The following is a 19,285-nucleotide window of genomic DNA, read 5'->3' as shown; positions in this document are numbered from 1 at the left end:
GCCTGGCTGCCATGCAGACCTTCTTTTAGCACTGCCTCGGGACCCAGTCTCTCAGCCTTGGTCTGGCTTCACCTACCTGGATCCTCTGTAAGGTTGGGATGAGAGGTCTCTGCATTTACCTGTCAGCTAAATGGTTTCAGGTAATGAAGTCAATGGTAGCCTCCAATTTAAGTTATTTTGGGCTGTGGGCAGCAGTAGATTGAAGGAACAGAAGAAAGAAAAGGAAGAAATTCTCAAATTGCTGTCTTGTGTGGGCCAGGCACTTGGACATTCTTCTCCAACAACCTTCTCAGAGGTGGTATTCTTATTTTACAAGAGAAGAGACTGAGGCTCAGAGTTAAGCACTAGAGCTAGGGATGAAACCCCACTCTGTTCGATGCCAAAGCCTCTTTCCACCACACCATGCACGCTGTGCGTGCCGTGTGGCCAAAGGGGAGGGGAGCGCCGCGTGGCAGGAGGGACACGCAGGCAGTGGGCTGGGCCAGATGGGCTGATGGGCTCCTGTGCCGGATCCTGGCCTTTTACAAATAGGGCTGTTTTTTACTGGACCAACTGGGGAAGTTGTTGAACAAACCGGAAGGATAGGCTAGAAGAGTAAGGTGTGGCTGCATAAACGAAGGGAAGCGCTTATATTTCAAGCTTGTTTTTGTGTTTGAATATCAATGAGAACTTGAGGTCTGTGTCCGCGTTCAGCTAATGCTTTCTGAGGTGACGCTCTGCCTGGCCTGAGACTGGTGATGGGGATGCCTTAGAAGATTTGAGCCAGACTCAAGCCTGGCGAGCTTTTGACTCATGGGGTAAAAAGAAGAGAGGGGCCTGGAAGGCCGGCAGCCCAGGTTTGGGGGGTGCTGGGGGGCTGTCCCCCTGCTAAGCACAGCTGGCGGAGTGGCAGGTGGCGGGGGCCTGTTCTGATCAGCAGGACTTTCCCCAGACGAGGCTTCAGGACAGGCTGCCAGCCTGGAGGCAGCAGGCAGCTCCTTAGACTTGGTGGTGCTTGGTGAGCCCCTCTGGGGTGGCTTGGAGGTCTCCTGAGCCGCTCTGCTGCCCCTGTCCGCGGCTCCCGCTGCCGCACACCAGGCCCCAGGCTCCTTGGCCGATGATGGCCTCCTGGGTCTCTGCCTGAGGGATGGAGGCCGAATCCTCTCCAGGGCAGAACGGTCCTCCCTCACCGCAGGGCATGGTCCCTGGCAGTTGGCTGTTTCTCGGCACCACCTGCCACAATGCTGGTGGGGAGCAGGAAGAAGGAACTGTTTTACACCCAGGTTGCCCGAGTTCCAGAACAGTGACTTGTGTGTGAGGAGAGTGAGTACCTGGCACAGCACTGCCTTAGCAGCCGATCTTTCCCAGCGGCCACCCCACGTCCGGTGCTGCCCCTACGGTTTGGACAAGCCGCAGTATGTGCACTGCTGTTCCCACTGCGCAGGCAAGGACGTGGAAGCCCAGAGACCTCGCCAAACCACCCAGCTTGTTTGTGGCAAAACACTGTGGCTCCTAATAAGTGAGTTTTTAACCACACAGAAGAAATAACATGCCTGCCACTGTTTTTGGAGCTAACAGAAGCCCGTTCTTAGGGACGAGATTTGAATTACACCACAACTGTGGGACCTAGAAATGATCTCCTTTTACAGATGAGGAAATGGAGGCTTAGCCACAGTGACTCGCCACAAATTATACAGCCTGTCACCAGCTGGGCCCCCCAACCTGATAGCGCTCGCTGTGCGCAGTGCTGGTGGTTGGGGTCCGTGCGGAGCACTGCCACCGCCCCGTTTCCCAAACCGCCTGGCTCCCCGGTCCCCTGCTCGCTGTGATGCATTCCACGGACCTCTCGTCCACGCTTCTGGACTAGATCCTTTGTGGTTTGAAACAAAATAAGCAAAAACCTATGCTCCCCCTCCCTCTCTTCCCCCCCTGCCACATGGGGAAAAAAAGAATCCAGACTTCAGGCTTAACTCTTTCTCTGGTTCCTTTGAAGAACTATTTGTGAGCTTGCCCCCAGGCCAGGGGACTGACTGGTTAGCCTCAGCTCCCTCTGTTTCCACACCATCTTTTTGCACTGTAACTGAACTCCATAACGAAGTGCAAACCGGTGATTGCTATTGGAGAGACCCCCAAGTGTTGGTGGGGGGTGCGGTGTGCTGTTAGAAGTGTATTTTCTATATTCAGCTTCATCCATGTTTTGGCTGTCGTCTGTCGACTCTCCCTGCCTAGGCCTTCAGTGTGTGCTCCAACCAGAGGGGTCACCCTCACAGTGACACACTGCTCGAGGGCTCTGATGTTGGGATCTCGTTGGACCCTTCATAATGGAGATGGTCTCAGAAGTTGCTCAGCTTCTTAGCACCCCTCATGTCCTTAGAGGCTACATAAGGGAAATATGGACATCTAGGAGGTGAGAAACCTCTGGAAGGTGGCACCTGGGGAACTCTGGAAAGCTGAATGCCCCTCAAAATGAGATTCATTGAGGCTGGGGAAGGAGAGGACTTATCCATCAGTGATTTTAAAGGGTTATATTTACTTGTATCTGGCTCCAGAAGGGTAAGGACGGTTATAGGAAGCCAGTTGGGCAATTTGGGCTAATGTGTGCCTCCCAGGATGACAGAACTGCCCTGGGAGATAAGGTGTGGTGAGAAATGAGGCCCATGGTACCAGGAATGTTTAAGCAAGCTAACTGTTAGCGTAGTGTAGAGGAATTTCTTCCATGGGGTATCAAGTTTGGATGGAACACTGATGTGTTTGGGGACACTGCCAAGACCACTTCTCCCCTCTTGGGCATATGGATTCATTGAGAAACCTTCACTGTCACCTGCTGCTGTTTACCAGGCTCTGTGGTGACCCGGCAGAAGGAATAGCTGGAGAAAATGTCAGGATTTTCAGCTTAAACAATGGAGTAGAAGGTGAAACCGCTGACCAAGATGGAGCGCACAGGAAGAGGGAGGGGTTGCCCAGGGGCTTGAACAGATCAGAGCTGTCTTCTGTGGTTGGGAAAAACGCTGGCAGGCCTTCCCCTCAGTGCGGGAGCCAGGCCTGTGAGGAGGCTGAGGACCTGGGCGGCTCTGACCGGGTTGGCAGAGTCTTCCCCCTAAGACGGGCATCCGAGCTGGACGGCAGTCTGCCAGGAGGGTCGTGAGGAGAGCTCTCAAAGCAGGGGGCGGGAGGGAGGGCGGCAGCGCATGGTGTGCACAGAAAGGGCATGGCCTTCTGGAGCGGCATGGTTACTTGCTGACGGGAACTGGGATGGTCAGAAGGGTGAAGTGGCAGATGGGATGTGTAATTTGGAGTCACTTGGGGTAAGGCCCTGGGTCCTGTGCCCTTCGGTGCTTATCCTGTTCCAAAATGGTGAGCGAATTCTGGAGGGTTGATCTGGACAGTTGGATGGGGGAAAGACTGGAGGCGGGAGGCAGGGGCTGCCACAGATACAAGAATGGGGTCTCTTCATAAGCCAGGCTCCTCGCCTGGACCGAGCGGGAGGGTGGATGGGATGGCTCCCGGCAGGGGCCAGGGTACCACAGCATCCATTAAGGGTAGCGGGGGATCTGCCCAAGCACTTCTTCTGGGCCTCTGTTCAGCAGGTCACTGAGAGGACAGTGGTACTTGGGGCCAAGATGGGGGAAGGTGGGGCAGGGAGGAAGGTGCTGGCAGGGCAGGAGGGGGTGACGGGAGAGGGGTAGCAGTGTGGCAAGGACCATGTCCTTTGGGCTGGGAATTGGGAGTTTGGTGGGCCCAAGTCCTCACTGGTGTGAGGTGTGAGCCCTCTTGTGCTCTCTGGGAAGCATCTCTTTGGCAGTGGATAGAGAGGTTTGCAGGCTGGTCAGTCGGCAGCATCTTACCCTTTCCCTGAGTTTCTGCACGTCTGTTCTGCTGGGTTCACCAAAGGGAGTGACGAGTACTGGGTGTTCCTTCGTACAGTGGCCTTCTGTTTTAAAAAAAGTAACGCTTTGGTTTCTTTACCTGGGCAAGGTCCAGAGCTCACTGGATTCAACATCTGTAGAACATGGTTTTTGGCTAGTGGGAAGTTGCAGACTGACTTTACGGAGGACTTTAAAAGGGGGAAAACACCATGTAAGATTTTGGTGTCTAGCTCAGGACAGGTGGCTCGCAAAACTGAGAGGAGTCAGGGTGGGTTTCTGCACCTCTGTTGTTTCTATAGCTCTGCTGGGGATTAAGGCTAAAGAGGCAGCTACAGTTTTGAACCTTTGGGTCAGAGCTATGAAAGGTTCCAGGTGCCCTGAGACACTGATCCCTTCAGCCTTTGGGGTGGCCAGGACCCCAGGGCCAAGTGTGTGTAACTACAAACGGCTTTGTCTTTTTACCCTAGCGGCCACCTTAGTATCACCTGTGTGTGTCATGAGGAGGAAATATGCGGGAGCACTGCCTTAGCCCTGGTGTTGGCAAACTTTCTGGAAAGGGCCAACCTTTCAGGCTCCATGGACCATTCACTCTCATGGCTACTTTGCTCGGCTGTGGGAGCAACAAGAGTGGCCAGAGACAGTGGTTGTGGTCCATATAAACACAGCATGGCTGTGGTCCAGCAAACTTAAAAAACAAACAAAAAAAACAACACAAGAAACCCAACAGATAGTGGGCCATATTTTGCCAACCCGTCTTGGGCTGTAGAGACTGCTCACCCCTTGGCTTATTCATGATTGGAAACTTCCATTTGCTGCCTGGCCCATCCATCTTCCCACAGGGCTTCCTGAGAGCATCTGTCCTGTGTGAGCACTGAGGAGTAAGGGGTGGTCCTGGCCCGTAAGGACCACAGGTTTTGTGTGGGTGGGGGGGGGGTGGTTAATGCATTGACAGGTGAGAGCAAAATATAGAGCAGAATGAAGCTTGGGGAAGTCCAGGGTGACAGGGGCTCAGGGTGAATCAGGAGAGCCGCAGGAAGGAAGCTGCTCTAGAGGGAGGGAGAGTGTGTGTGGAACACTGGGGACCATGCAGTCCCACAGGCACATTGCGCCTGGCCTGGGAAGGGCCCTGAGTGCCAGGCCAAAGAGCGTGGTCCTCATTCTCTGGGTGCTGGGAGCCAGTGAGGGGTTGTGTTCAGAATGGTAAACTGATCACAGATGCACTTTAGAAACATCACTCTAGTTGTGGAAGACTTTGGAAAACCACATATCTGGTCTTTTTAGGCAAGACTTTGGTTAGAGTTGGTATTCAAGTGGGAAGGAGAAGTCCCAGAGAGTTGGTGTTTCTGGCCTTTGGCTTTAGGGGACAGGGAGCACACTCTTGGACTTGGCAGGGCTTGATAAGATCCTCCACGTCCAGGCCTTTTCTCTCTCGCTGTCCTAAAGACCATTTAAAAGGGCAAGACAAACATACCGTCTCAAGCCAGATTTAGATATTGGCCTGGGGCCTCGGTGTGTGAGGGTGAAAATGCGCTCCCCTCACTTCAGCATTGAGTTCATGGCAGGAGAGCTTCACGCAGTGGACTCCCTTCCTGTCCGCGTGCAGCCAGCCCATAGGAACAGGCCTTCGGAGAAGCACAGACGATGGTCGGGACTCTCAGGAAGCCTACAAACTACTGAGGCAAGATGTGTGTCACAGGCTAAAGCCAACCCTGCTCAGGGGCGTCACAAACTGCTTGGGGCCGGGCCTTCCACTGGGTACAGGGAAGACTGAGGTGAGTCACTCACGGTGCCTGCCCCAAGGTGCTCAATGTAGTTGGGGCGATGAAAACAACTGGAAATGTACATAGTGCTTTCTGCTTTCCAGATCGGAGGTCCGAGTCCCCACCCCCCCAGCCCCCGCAGTTTGTGGGCGGGTGAGGGGAGCCTCTGTACCCGGAGCACTGGTGAGGCGCTAGGGCTGGGGGCTGGGAGCTGCCCTCGTCGTCCTCCAGTGAGGAGGGGGCTGTGTGCCTCGTGTGCAGTGACAGGAGCTGCCATCTCCCCAAGCCCCCGGCAAGGCTGGGGCAGCAGGTGCGGCTCCCACGCAGCTGAGAGAGGGGAAGGCACCTGCCTGAGGCCCCGCAGCTGGGAGGCGTGGCGCCAGCGCTGGCAGCACTGGAGTTACTGGGAGGAGCTTTGCGTGTGTTCTGCCCGCACCCTGGTCCTCCGGAGACCCAGTCAGGTGGTGAGGGGTTGGGTGCTGCCCTGGGCAGGTGGGCCTGGCCCCCGGGGGAGGACTTGGGAGGGTGGTAGGAAATGGTGAAAAACCTAGGGAACACGTGCACGCTGCATGCGGAGCGAAGCTGTGTCCTGTCATTGCTGGGAACTGGGTGAGGGTTACGGAAGGAAGGCGTGGTCCAAGCTGTGAGCCTCCAAGGCCCGTCGGATGCCAGCCGGGGCTCGTCAGGCTCCCTTTCGTGGAGGGTGTGCCTCTCGGACTTGGGTCCCTGATCTTCTCTTTTGGGGCTTGGGGAGAGGGGGCTCTCATGTTCTGACAGTAGGTGGGTAACTTTTCTGAGGAGCACTTGTGTTTCCCAGAGGCATTTCTGGGCTCACGGAAGGGAAAGGACGAAGGTGGGCCTGGGTGTGATGTGAGCTGTGGCCTTTCCTCAGCTCAGGCCTCAGAGGGAAGCTCCTGTCAGTCGGGCACCACAGTCCCTCTGGAGCTGGAGCCTGGCCCAGGCCCTTGCCCTCTCCTAGCCCACGAGCATAGGCTTGATGCCATTTTCCTGCTTAGGGACACAGATGGTCAGAAGGCTTTTCTTTTTTTGGACTCTAACCTAAATACTTCTCCTGCTCTGTAAAGTCAGATTTTTTTTGTTGTTGTTGCTCATGGAAATTCAGAGTAGAGACAGGAGTTTTCGATCGCTCAGAAGACCCTTCAAGAGGTCCCTTCTCCACCTGTGATTTATTAAGTTGCATTCTAAGTGTCCAGCCTCTTTTCCCCTCTTCTCTGGGCTGAGGGCTTAGGCGTTTTGGTTTGGTGTGTTGGTGGCAAGACACGTTGCTCCAGGCGGCGCTCCTTCCTTGATACGTGTCACTGTGTTGGCCTCGGCCCTGAGCCCTGGGGTCGTGAGGACACCCACACGAGCTGTGGCTGGAATTCCACCGGGCCAGCAAGCCCTGATTCCCCAAACACCTCTTCTTTCCCGTCGAGTCAGAAGCGCCGCCGTTAGATGCAACCCCTTCCCTGACCAGGAGGGCGTCTCGCGCTCAGGCGGGGTTCGCACTGCACCCCTCCTTCGTCCAGGGAACACCTCGGGCTGCCTGCTCCCTCTCTCGCTTCCCGCAGTGGCTTCTCAGCGGTGGGGGCCTACCGGGTCTTGCTCCCTTGTGTCTAGAAACTCAGCCAGGGAGACAAATTACGGGCAACGTCAAGGCCCTGCACTCCGGGGCCTTATTTTCGGCACCTCCCAGGAATCCCAGGCGGCTCTGGCTGTCTTGTGTGCCGTCTCCCACCCTCAGGTGCATTTCCTTCCCAGGAGCTTAAGGAAGCAGAGTGAATACTTATTGTGGGAGTCCTCTTGTCTTCTGGTGAGCTTCTAAGTGAGGCATGAGCCGCCTTCCCTGGGCAGATTTCATCTACTTCAGCCCTGAGCAGTGCTTACCTTGCTTACCCCGAAGTGTCTCAGAGCTCAGGCCTTTTACCAGGGAGCAGTCTGCCGGCCTAAGTGGCCGGTGGGGGCCCAGCCACACCTTCCAGGAGGACAGGAGAGGACAGTCTCCTGAGGTAGCCCTAATTAGGGTAAGGGTACTTCTAGGAGCAGTGAGGCTGATGGGCCCGGCTCAGCCTGTTTGCTCCACAGCCCCCAGACCCTGGTCTGCTTGCCATGTCGCACTGGAAGCGAGGGGCCTGTTGGACTCGTTACCCGCTCGAAGCAGAGTGGGTAGGGTGGCATGGTGTGGGGAGGAGGCCGCTAGTTCCGAACTGAAGCCCGGGGCTGTTCAAGAAGGGTCTTCTCTCATAAAGGAGTAAGGTGGCCCTGCTCAGCCTCAGCCCCGGGGTGGGGAGTTCAGGAGGCATGGAGAAGGCCAAGTGTAGTTGTGGGTAGAAAACCTTTCTTTCCCCACTGCACGGTTACACACATGACATTGGACTCCTGGCTGTAGCTTACTCTCACTCTGGTCTGGTGATGGCCCAGGTAGTTTTTAGATATCAATTTAAAATACCTATCTACTGTTTTTTCTGAATACGCAAGTGTAAATAGTATAATTTGCAGTGCAAAGTCCTTGGCAATAACTTTATGTTGTGTATGATGTTGAAAAACGATGGCAAACTCGACCACCAAGGATTGTCCTTCCCCTCTGGGGCAATGACGACACATAGGACTCTGAACTTTAAACCTTCAACATGGTTGAAGCAGCAGCCTGCATGTGTGGACTGTCACCAGTGCCTCGCCCAGAGATGCCTGGCCTTCGTCCAAAGGGACTCTCTGCCACCCCAGCGCCCACACTGTGGCTCCTTCGCACCGACTGTCGGACTCTGCCGTACACTCACCCTCTCGTCTGGCTGCTGCCATTTGTCTGTAATGCCCTGACATGTTGCATTCTCCCCATTTGGATGAATACAAAATAAAAGCTTCTGTCTTAAACAGCAGTGGACCCACTCTGGTTAAATGAAGGCTGTCACTTGGATGAAATGGTCAAGTGCAGGACCATTTTCCTGCCCTTACAACTCTCTGCTAATGGTGCAAAGAGTTCACTGGACCTGAAACTTTAACCTGGCACCCCGACCTAGCGAGTGGGGAGTTGTGGGTGCCAAGCGAGGGCCGGATTCTAAACTGTAGAATTTACTGGGTGCTTTGCACGCATCTCACACCTGTTCCCCAGGGCTGGCAGTACCCACACATGGCAGATCAGGACACTAAGGCTCACAGATAAAAGTACAGAACTTCTGAATGGCAGCAACCACCTGTATCCAAAGCTGAAGCTCTTCCCCCTTGTGAGGGTCCTGCCGTGGAGCTGCCCCAGTAACGCAGAGCCCGGGGACAGAGAAGGCAGAGAGCCAGGCCAGGGCCTGCTCCTGCCCTCCAGGTAAGTGCAACCACTGACTGGACAAGGCACTGGGCGTCCCTGCTTCCCTTTGTCACTCAGGGCCCAACTTCTCCCTGCCTGCCACGGACCGGGATTCACCAGGCCTGCTGCCGCTCCCCATGCGATTCAGAGCGGACGGGATGGCAGGTCTCTTGGGAGCCTGAGGAAGATGCCTCCTCCCCGCTGGGACTTATTAGCAAGGCTCTGGCGACCAGAGGCTCTTGGGTTCAATGGGGGGGCCTGCTGGCAAGTCCACCCAGCCCGTCAGGTACTTCCACTGACCTTTTCTGTGGCCCCGACAGAACAGAGCCTGGGAGGAAATGTGGAGGTGGTCAGAACCAGGATCAGAGTTTTCCAGCACCAAAGCCTCATGCTCTTTGCTCTTTCTGCCGTGGTTCCTGCCAACTACCCACCTTTCTCTCCCTCCCTCCTCAGCCAGGCTTCCTAAACATCTACACTGGCCTGTCTCTGCTTCCTCCCCTCCCTCCCCACAGCTGGCTGCACCCCACCCACCTCGCAGTCTGCCCCCACCCTGGGCACCAGCAACCCCACCGTCACCAAACCCAACGAGCCTTTCCTGGTCCTGCCCTTACTGCTGCCTGATGAGCTCCTTTTCCTCTCGGTGACCACAGCCTTACTCTGCGGCTGCCCTTTCTCCTCGCCCAGCACTTCGCAGGCCTGCCCCCTCGCTCGCTCTGTGCGCTCTCCTGGCTTCGCCTCCCCTGCCAGGGCAGGCCTTCTCAACTAGGGCTGACCGCCCCACCCAGGGATGGGAGACCTTTCTGGTTGTGAAAACGGGTGGCGGTGGGGCGGGGAGGGAGGAGTGCTGCCAACCAGCTGGAAGGGCAGGGCAGCGCCCCGCACCAGAGCACGAGCCGTACTGCTGAGGTTCCGAAACACTGCGGCCGCCTCCCAGTGGTGTTTCCTGGGCTCCCCCTGGGTGTCTCCCCGCCTTTCTCTCACCCAAGTTTCGGTGACTCCCCAGGAACTGTCTCCGATCTGGCCTATCTTGTCACCTTTCTTTAGACTCTAAATCTCTCCTCCCTCCTCCAACTTTTCTTTCTAAAGGACTGACTGGACACTTACTTAAGTTTTTTAAGCAAGTTGGCTTAAAACTCTCCGGTCAAGGTTCCCTTGACCTTCAGACCGCTTGGCCTGGGTGGCCTCAACCTCATTATCCAGTCTCTCTCCCCCGGCCCATCAGACCACGGTGCTAACTACTGACTGTTCGTTCCAGCTAAGTGTTGCCCCACTCTCCAGCACATCCCCTAGTCAGCAGTGCAGAAGAACAGTCCCCGCCGGTTCATCTCTCTTGCCATTACACATCCCTCCCTGTCCCCACAGGGCGCCGTACACCTGCCCCAGCACTCGAGTGTTATTAGTCTGGGTCTCAACACCACTAGGGGACTTCCCCGCAGCAGGGCCCATCGGAGTCCCCTGAGGCCTGCTGTGCACAGGCTGACCGGCATATGGACTCCCTTTCTCCTTTCCCAGCTGCGGCGTGAGGATTTCTGCTGCATCCCTGCACTCCCTGAACACTAGGACCCTTGGGATTGGAAAACCTAGGGCAAGCTGGCCTTTCTGGATTCCCGCCCCAGCTAGCCAGGAACGTGGACCCCACAAATTGGTTCTTCAGCCTGTGAATGACAAAGGGATCCCAGATGCACTCTGGAGCCGCTGTCCGGGCTGCTGTCACGCACCTGCCATGGCCCAGGCCCCTCCAGACACTTGCCCGGCTTCGGTGCAGTGGACAGCAGACCGAGCAGGGGCTTCACTCACCGCCTTCCCTCCTTTGCAGCCTGCATCTCAGCCTGTTTCCATCCGAGGCCGGGTGTAGAAGGGGTCCCGGAGGGCAGGTCACATGGGGAGAACCGCAGGGTTGGGGAGACTGCTCTTCTTCCTGCCGCAGAGAAGGGGCGAGGTGGTAAAGAGGGCTGTACGGGGCAGGGTGCAGGAGGACCCCCCGGGGAGTAGGAAGGAGCTTCTGGGAGAGGTGTCGTCCCTGCCGCCTCTCTCCCTGAAAGTTTCAGCAGAGCAGACTCGGACCCTGGCTGCTTCTCCCGCACTTTCACGTTTTAGGCCTGGAATTCCACTTCCTGTCTCTGCCTGGTGAGGTGCTTTCATCTTGCAAGGTTCTACTACACCCTTACCTCCTGTAGAACTTCCCTAACCCCCCACTTCACAAACAGCGCCTCACCCTGTCACCGCGGCACTTGATTTCGCAGCGGGGCATCCGTGCTGGCCGTGGCGGGGCAGGGCATCAGCCTCACAGAGGTGCAGCTGCTCCCGCTGCACCCCGCAAAGCCGGCAGCCTGGAGCCGCTGGGCGCAGGCGGGCGGGGGGTGCCCGAGCGCACACGTGTCTGCCAGCACGCAGGCTGCCCTTCTCGGAGTGTGCGTGCGAGCGGGGAGACAGGGCAGGAGCGCGTAATGATGAAACCGGTTTCTACAAAGTGATGCTCTTTGTATCAAAATATTTAATGAATATGCTGTTAAAATAAAACCAACAAAAGGAATAGTAATACAATTTTACTGGTTTATATTTCAATTCATAAAGTTGACACACTGGAACTACCCTAGCACAATGTCCACGCACCTAGTTTTAGATGGGCTTACAGCTGTTTCGGTAACTGAACAAGAAAGACACAAAGCGGTGGAGGGTGTGGTGGGGGGGGGTTGCCGCTTGTCACCTCCCTTATCACAGATGACCTCAGCAAGCGCTAGGCCAGCCACCGGGAAAAGAGATACAAAACAAGGCAAGTATCTTTATACACAGACCAGTGCCTCTCAGAACAGCTACCTGCGCCCTGCGTGCAGACACGAGGCCCCCGGCGCCAGCCTGTCAGCATACCGCTATATAAATTAAAAGACTAGGTTATTTATTTATTTATTTTTTTAAAGGTGCTAAAACCTCCATTCCATAGTTTTGAAGGGAGAACCTGCAGTCCATCTGAACAGCAAGGTCTGCACCCAGCCACACTGGGGAGGGACACGGGCCAGCAGGACGGGGCCTCGGCACGCGCATCCCGCACATGCGTTTACACAAACACACACACACAGTGCAGTGTCTTTCTCGCTTGTATGACCTGTTGTGCAAAAACACTAGGAACCTTTTAGTCAAGGAACATTTCCCAGCTCTTGTGAGGGCAGGGAGGAAGGGAAACCTGACAAACCCGGAGTGAGATCAAGTGCCCAGATAGCCACATAATTACCTTGTGCAGATCAGTCTTGGTCTGGGATTTAAACACTGTCAGTTGGGCGCACTGGGAAAAGATATTTATATATACACACACACACACACACACACACACACACACACACACACACACACGACACATGAAGCAAAATAAGATTTGTCCATGTTATGATTAATCCTGCCTCACGTCGGTCAAGCCACCCAGCCCAGCCCCGTGAAGTTTTGGCAGCTAACACTAAAGAACAACAGGAACTACGAGAGTTGCATAGAATTGATCAGAAACGTGAATAACGCCAAGCCCCAAACCTGTGCATCGTGTAGTTTAACAAAACTAGGTGGCTGCAACTACAACCAGGAAACCCTCCTACTGAAAACAAAGTGCTTCTCCATGTCTACCTGGAGGACCCTATGCTGGCACTGAAGTAGAGAACTGAGTTACTGATCCCTGCACCCCCCCCCCGCCCCGCAATACATATAATACGTATATTTAAAAAAAAAAAAGATTAAAGGTTTAGAAAAAAACCAAAAGCCTGAAGGATCCCCAAACTCTGACAATGTCAACTCAGCCCTTGGGCTGGGTGAGGTCGTGACCCCCGCCAGGGAGAGAGGCCTGGGAGCTCACACCGAGGATGGCTTCCCAGAGCGCGTCCAGAGCGTCATTCAGCCAGCAGGCCTGTTAGCGTCAGTAGTCAGGGGAGCCTTACCCCAGAGGCTGCCTGCATCACGAGCTCTGGTCCAATGACCTACCAACATGCTTCTATGGATCTGACTTAGATACATCCTGGTCCTGGGACACGTCACAGAATCACACATCTGGCCAAAGAAGGCAACAAAAGGTGTTGTGTTTTCTGAAGGTGTCTGGAGGCAGCCGCTTCACTCAGCAAGTCTCTTTCCCTTGAACCCCCGTTGCCGTCTTTATGGAGCTCAGTGTTCGGTTAAACCATGTCTTCTTGGCAGCCTGTACCTCATTTAGGGCAAGGCCTAAATGGTGCTCCAGGTCCTGCAAGAGGAACAATGCACATGAGCGTGCTGGGCTCCAGTGTGAATGGCATTGCCTCCCCAGAGCTGAGTCAACACAAGACTTCAGCCTATTTACTCTTGAGAGGCCTCCGGAAATTCCCCAGTTTCCAACTGGCATGGAAGTATCTGGGATCCCTAGGGTTCTGGAATCTTTCCTAGTGAAGACCTCTCCATTTCTTGCCTAGTGTATTTATTAAAACAACCTCCTAACTGAGTGCCTCCCTCTCCTGTCCACCTATTACACACCAGACAGACAGGGCTAACACTCCGGTTAAGACCACGTCATTAATTTCCAGCAAAGACCTTTAAAGTCTAGACTCCCAGGCAAGGCATTTGAGGGGTTCCATGATCTGGACCCAGAGACTGTCTGCCAGCTCAGTACCCACCTCCACCCCTAGCTTCCTGACACTCCTTCTAGGGCAGGCCCACTCCTCCCTCTGCTGCTCAGCATGCCGCTCCCTCCACCAGCAATGCTCACTGTTCTTTCGCTTCTGCAGCTGCAACCCTTGTTCATTCTTTGACCACAGCTCACATACTGCTGCCTTGGTGGTGCTTTTCCTGATTGTCCTGGACAGTCACACAAGCCATGTCTTAGCTTTGCAACCCCAGCACCTAGAACAGGGCCTGGCAAAGAGCAGATGCCCAGTGAATGTGTGCGATGTGGGAGACCAGGCCCTAAACTTCAGTCCTTAACTCGGTCCCTTCCACAAACGGTGCTTAGGACCCCCTTGCGCTCCGTAAGGGTGCTTGTGGAACTCGCCACGCAGGATAAAGATGACCAAAGTCAGCCCCGATTTCTTCATCAGGAATGGAGGCTCAGATCCATCAGGTAACACGTCCAAAGTCACAAAGCTAGTTAAGTGATAGGAGCTGGGACTAAGAGGTGGCATTTAGGAAGTCCTCAGACACTGTGCTGCGAGCCCTTTCTGTGCTTTATCTTATTTAGTCTTCAAAGCAAACTATCAGATAGGGGCCCTTATCACCTCCATTTGCAGATGAGGAACCTGAAGTGTAAGGAGGTCATGTACAAACCCAAGGTCACAGGTTTTGGTGGTGCAGCGGTGATTTCCAAGCATGTCTCCGCTCCACCAAAAAGATTCCAAGCTTGATGGACAATTCTCATTATGAGAAAGTCTAATTCATGAAGGCCAAATACTAATTAAACATCCACTGGTAAATAACAAGCAATGGGCTTCTTCCTATAAGGATTATGGTCAAAGTTTAAAAGGGAAAAAACCCCCAAACCACAGAGACCATTTCTGGGGTCCGCAGCCCACACAGGGGGCCGGGCGTGGGGCCGGGCAGTTACCTGGATCTTACACTCGGCCTCCACCAACTGCAGCTTGGTCTGCGCCAGCTCCAGTTCCATCTCTCTCAGCTGGTTCTTGAGTGTCTCCTTCTCTTCATCTGTGTCCTCATCTAAAACTTCCTTAGCTGAGCTCATGCCCTTTATGCGACCTTCTTTGTTGAAAAATCCCCGGCAGCGCTCACAGTCATCCACTTTTTGCTGAAAGTGAATGTCAGATGTGAACAGGCGAAGAAGAGAAGTGGCCCCGTAGGAAGGTGTGGGCACCTCCTTTTTGGGGAGCCAAGAGGTGGCTTCTGGGTCGAGCACTATAGCTCCCAAAAAACTCTGTTCTCTTTGCAAACTGGCAGATACCCTAGTGGAAAAGCCACGTAGTATCCTACACTAAAATCAGTAAGAACATTCTTATATCTTTGGTCATCTCACTTCCAAGGAACCTTCGTTAAAAAAATGAAGATGGAGTGACTAAAGATTTATATACAAAGATTTTCACTGCAGAATCAGAGACAGAAAAATAATGGGGGGATAAATTATCCAACCACCGTGAGAAGTTAAATATATACTGGGCTGTATCTATACAAGGAAGTATGTAGGCAGCCTCTACAAAGTGAGGAATTTTTCATAACGTGGTAAAATGGTTAAATGCTGCGGGAACAAGGGCACAGGAATGTCTGTAAAGCATGGTGACAAATATATACCATGTTTCATTAAAATAAGATGTCCCTGACTGGGAGAAACCTCATTTCACATTCCTCTAAGAAAATATTCTGCCAATTAAACCACTTTATTTATTTTAATTTTGAGAGAGAGAGAGAGGAAGAGACAGAATCCCAAGGAGGCTTCACCCCCAGCGTGGAGCCCGACATGTCGCTCACCACGGGGCTCGATCTCACGACCCTGAGATCTAGACCTGAGCCAAAATCAAGAGTTGGATGCCTGACCGACTGAGCCATCCAGGTGCCCCCAGTTAAACCACTTTAGAAGGCCATCAGTTATAAAACATGTCCCAATTTCAGAGAGGTAAATGTGGAAAAAAACACGTATCTTAGAATGAAAAGCATTTTAGATGTTGAAATAAACACAGAATGAGCACTGAAAGAACATACACCAACGTGTTAATGATGGTGATACTATCTACGGGTAATATAAGGGTTTGTTTTCTTACTCTTATTTTCCAAGTTTTCTCCAATAAGCATTGCTAGTTTTATAATCAGGTAATAAATTACATTTAAAAAACCAACACTGCTAGTTAAACACCACTTAGGATGGAGGCCAGGTGCCATCTTCCTCCAGGTAAAACGGTGATGTGTGTGATTAGGGCCATGAGCACAGAATTCGCTCATCTTCCTGTCCACTGAGCTATTAAATATGTTAGCAAAGCATCTTTCAGTAAGTCACTCATCTTGGAAAAATTGGATGAGTGCTCTAATACAGGTAACAGCTTAAAGCAAGCAGGCACCAGGCGCCTGGGTGGCTTAGACAGTGAAGCGTCTGCCTTTGGCTCAGGATGTGACCTCAGGGTGCTGGGATCCAGCCCCACATCGGGGAGCCTGCTTCTCCCTCTGCCCCTCCCCCACTGCTCATGTGCATGCTCTCTCGCTCTCTCAAATAAAATCTTTTAAAAAAATTAAAAAAAGAAAGCACCAAGTTACAAAAACCCCTGAATTGGCAACAAAAACATTAAAAAATTAAAGCCCTCATTGGATTTGGATCCATTATACCAGAAGGAATTGAGCTCAGAGGGGGAGTTGAGTGTCCTCATTTTACAGAACGTGAGGAGTGACAAATGACACCACAGGGTCCTGACCTCTGCACCGGACCTGGAGCCAAACTCCTGCTGGCAGGCTTCCTTCACCTGTGGCACTGCAGTGACCACCTGCTCCACTGACATCTGCAAATCTCGGGTCACTTTTTGTTTCAGTCACATCATCCAGAGGATGTTATGTGAGGAAAAGGGCATTCGTATTTTGAGATCTAAAACCAGAGTTCTTGGGTTGCGTCTGCCCTCCCGTCCAGAGGAAACCGGCATGGAGCCAGGCCATGACGGGCCCCTCATCAGGTACTCACAAGCTTCTCTCACTTTTGAAATCGAAGTAAACCACGCCCTCCTGAAATCTGTGGTGCTGAGCAAAGCACAGCGAACTAGGTGGTACAGAACGGAATCTCTTTGGTAAAGGAAAACTTACCCGAATTTTCTCAATTTCCGCTTTATTAGCTGTCTGCTGCTTTTCCAATCTTTCACTCAACTGAGAACAAATCTAAAGAAACAGACATAAAGTGACAATCTCTTGAGCAATGTCATCACGTGCAGAATCTGGGCTTGGGAGGAATTCTACAGCGGAAGCCGGACAGGCCGAGGGGAAGGAAGAGCGGGCGCCAAGGGGCTCGGGGGGGGGGGGGGGGCGGGCAGGAGGTCGGGGCAGGAGATTGGGCAGGAGGACGGGCAGGAGGTCGGGCTGTGCCACCTCCACATCCACTGGCCTAGGATGTGAGGAACCTGTCAGCGCCACACTCAATGGCCGACGGTTTACAGACACTTGACAGACTCTCAAGTCAGCACGAGATCCGAGTTTAGGAAAGAACAGGACCAGCTTCGTTATGGTCTTAAAACTCAACCCGCCAGGGAGAGAAGTGGTTCCACAGCATTTGACCACACGTGAACATGAGGCCGCAAGGGCAGGGTGGCTTTCATTTCTTAAATGCCTGTTTATAAATGCTGGGCAATATGCCTGGCTCTCTACAGACCTGATCTTGTAGAATCCTCATGACAGTTCTCTGGGACAGTGGCCATTTCTCTTGTGTCAGCGCTGAGGAACAGTGAGGTCACTTGCCCAGTGAAGTCACCAGTCAGTGCAGGCAGCAGGCGGGTGTGGAGGGGACGCATTCAGCCAGACAAGCAGGGCTTCCAGAATACATGGCCCACTCACAGGGTGCTCAGACTCACCTGCTTGTAGTCACCAATGATAGAACTGTTTTTTCTAATCTCAGATTCTGCTTTGTCAAGTTCCCGACGACACATTTCTTTTAACTATATACATTAAAAAAAAAAAAAAAAAAGGAAAAGTGAATGTTTTAAGGAAAATATAAAGCTCTGGCACCAACTGCCTCGTTCTGGGCTTTCCAAAAAGTACCTGACTACTCTGGAAGGGCTGTACTTCACCTACCTGGTCTCGATGCCAGGAGAGGGAGAGAAAAGTCAAAATTCCCCAAAAGCTCAAACCCCATTTTGGAGTGGGGCTTTGGCTAAAGTTCCTCCCTGCCTGTGAACCTGAGCTGAGGAGGTAGCACAGACCCAAGGATTAAAGCTCATCAGAGGACTGCTGTGTCTTCTGTACAGACAGTGCCTTGTCGCCTCTCACCTCAGGCAGTCCTGCCAGAGACCAGAGAGTATCACCATTACGGAGAACCACGGGGGCAAGAGGAACTTCCTGCAGGCTGCGCAGCAAAGTGATTGTGGAGAGCTGGCTCAAGAGAGGCCTTCCAGAGTCTGCTCTTTGGAGGGGGGGGGTGCCAGTGGACAGGTAGGGGAAGAGCCAGACATTATAACATGGCTGCTTTTCTTCTGCAGAAATGCTAACTCTCTTTGTCACATTCAGTTGCTGACACAGGAATTTCTCTTGTCCCAAGGAAGGACAGGCTCTGCCCCAGTGTCTCCTCCCGTGCTCTAATTATTAGTAACTATTATGCTTTACACAGTAAGTAGAAAAAGCCTTCGGAGAGGAACTGAAGCCAGCTGTCTGTGGTCCCCCAACGCCAACAGGGAGCTGCCAGCTGGACTGTGATTTTGGGCACTGACCGGACACGGAGGCGCGTGGGCAGGGCGCCCCCCCCCCCGCCCCTTTACCTGCGCAGACTCGTCTTCCAGCCGTCTCTTCTCTTCTTCAGCATCGATCAACTTCTGTTTGGTCATCAGCAGCTCCTTATTGAGGGCATCTGCCTTCTCTTCAGCCTGAAACATGTAAGAGATGCCATCACAGAACAAGAATTGAGAACCGGATGGGATGTGAATTGCTCAGGACAATCCTCTTTTACCGTGACAGGGAAAGTGAGCCAGAGAGGGGAAGACATGCCAGAGGTCAGACACTGGACTGACGCAGAAGTGCCTGGCCCGGTCTTCTGCACAGACATTGTGCGGGGCAGGGGTTAGGAGCTCAGCCTTTGGCATCAGACAGCCTGGGCTCAACCCCCGTTGTTCTCTGACCATGTGCCACTGGGACAAGTCACTGAGAACCTTTCTGAGCTTCGGGCTTGTCATCTGAGGGATAAGGCACATGAAGGACTCAGCACAGCACCTAGCAGATAGTAAACACTCAATAAAAGGTAGCAGTCATGATCACTAATAGTAGTAATAAATCCTGGTTTTCTTCCCCGAGACTCTCAGTATTTCCTCTGCTTCCTCAAACAAGGTCTACATTTCATTCTCGTCACTTGATAAAGGACGCTGCCTTTCCTGGCACTTGCTGACCCGTGATCTGAAATGGCCCCCTCCACTCCAGTTCTTTTTGAAAACATTCAAAGGTCTGGTGGGAAGATCTGTGGGTCCAAGTGAAAATGATACACCTGTGCCTGACGCAGGAATCCCTGACACTGGACATTCCAAGGATAACCAAAGAGGAGCGTGTCAGAGGGCAGCCACAGAAATGGGGCAGAAGCTCCTAGTCCCACAGCATTAGATATAGAGGGTCTTTGCTGGCTCCTTACACACAGCCCCCTTTTTAACAATGAATGGAGGTGGATTCCCTGAAATTAAACGGCGTTTCTGATGTCACGTAGCTGAAGAGGTGTCACAGAGCCCCCGCACTTTCTACCACACCACACTTTCTCTCAAGTATCTTCTTTGGGAGGA

General features: G+C 53.2%; 1 protein-coding gene across 13 annotated transcripts in view; it reads right to left on the bottom strand.

Moving 5' to 3' along the window:
* The window catches only part of RABGAP1 (RAB GTPase activating protein 1), a 178,634-nt gene that overhangs the window by 10,433 nt on the left and 148,916 nt on the right, over nt 1-19,285 (bottom strand). For 10 of the 13 annotated variants that reach the window (XM_088019038.1, XM_088019037.1, XM_088019040.1 and 7 more), the window contains 6 exons: nt 18,284-18,388; nt 17,384-17,467; nt 16,626-16,697; nt 14,443-14,640; nt 11,116-13,113; nt 10,698-10,818 (listed from right to left, as the gene is read on the bottom strand). In XM_088019038.1, coding sequence (XP_087875164.1) covers nt 12,991-13,113; nt 14,443-14,640; nt 16,626-16,697; nt 17,384-17,467; nt 18,284-18,388 — 582 coding nt within the window. In that variant the 3' untranslated portion in view covers nt 10,698-10,818; nt 11,116-12,990. Of the gene's footprint in view, nt 1-3,824; nt 7,222-10,697; nt 10,819-11,115; nt 13,114-13,611; nt 13,758-14,442; nt 14,641-16,625; nt 16,698-17,383; nt 17,468-18,283; nt 18,389-19,285 lie in introns of those variants that run through there. The other 3 variants (XM_088019044.1, XM_088019045.1, XM_088019047.1) reach the window with 3 other exon arrangements.

The sequence above is a fragment of the Eumetopias jubatus genome, unplaced genomic scaffold, assembly GCF_037043125.1.
Source record: "Eumetopias jubatus isolate StellerSeaLion01/CBP00866 unplaced genomic scaffold, mEumJub1_p1.0 scaffold_15, whole genome shotgun sequence".
In the NCBI taxonomy this organism is placed as follows: Eukaryota; Metazoa; Chordata; class Mammalia; order Carnivora; family Otariidae; genus Eumetopias; species Eumetopias jubatus.
The sequence above is the reverse complement of the archived record's forward strand: the minus strand, read 5'-3'. Positions and strand labels throughout refer to the sequence as shown.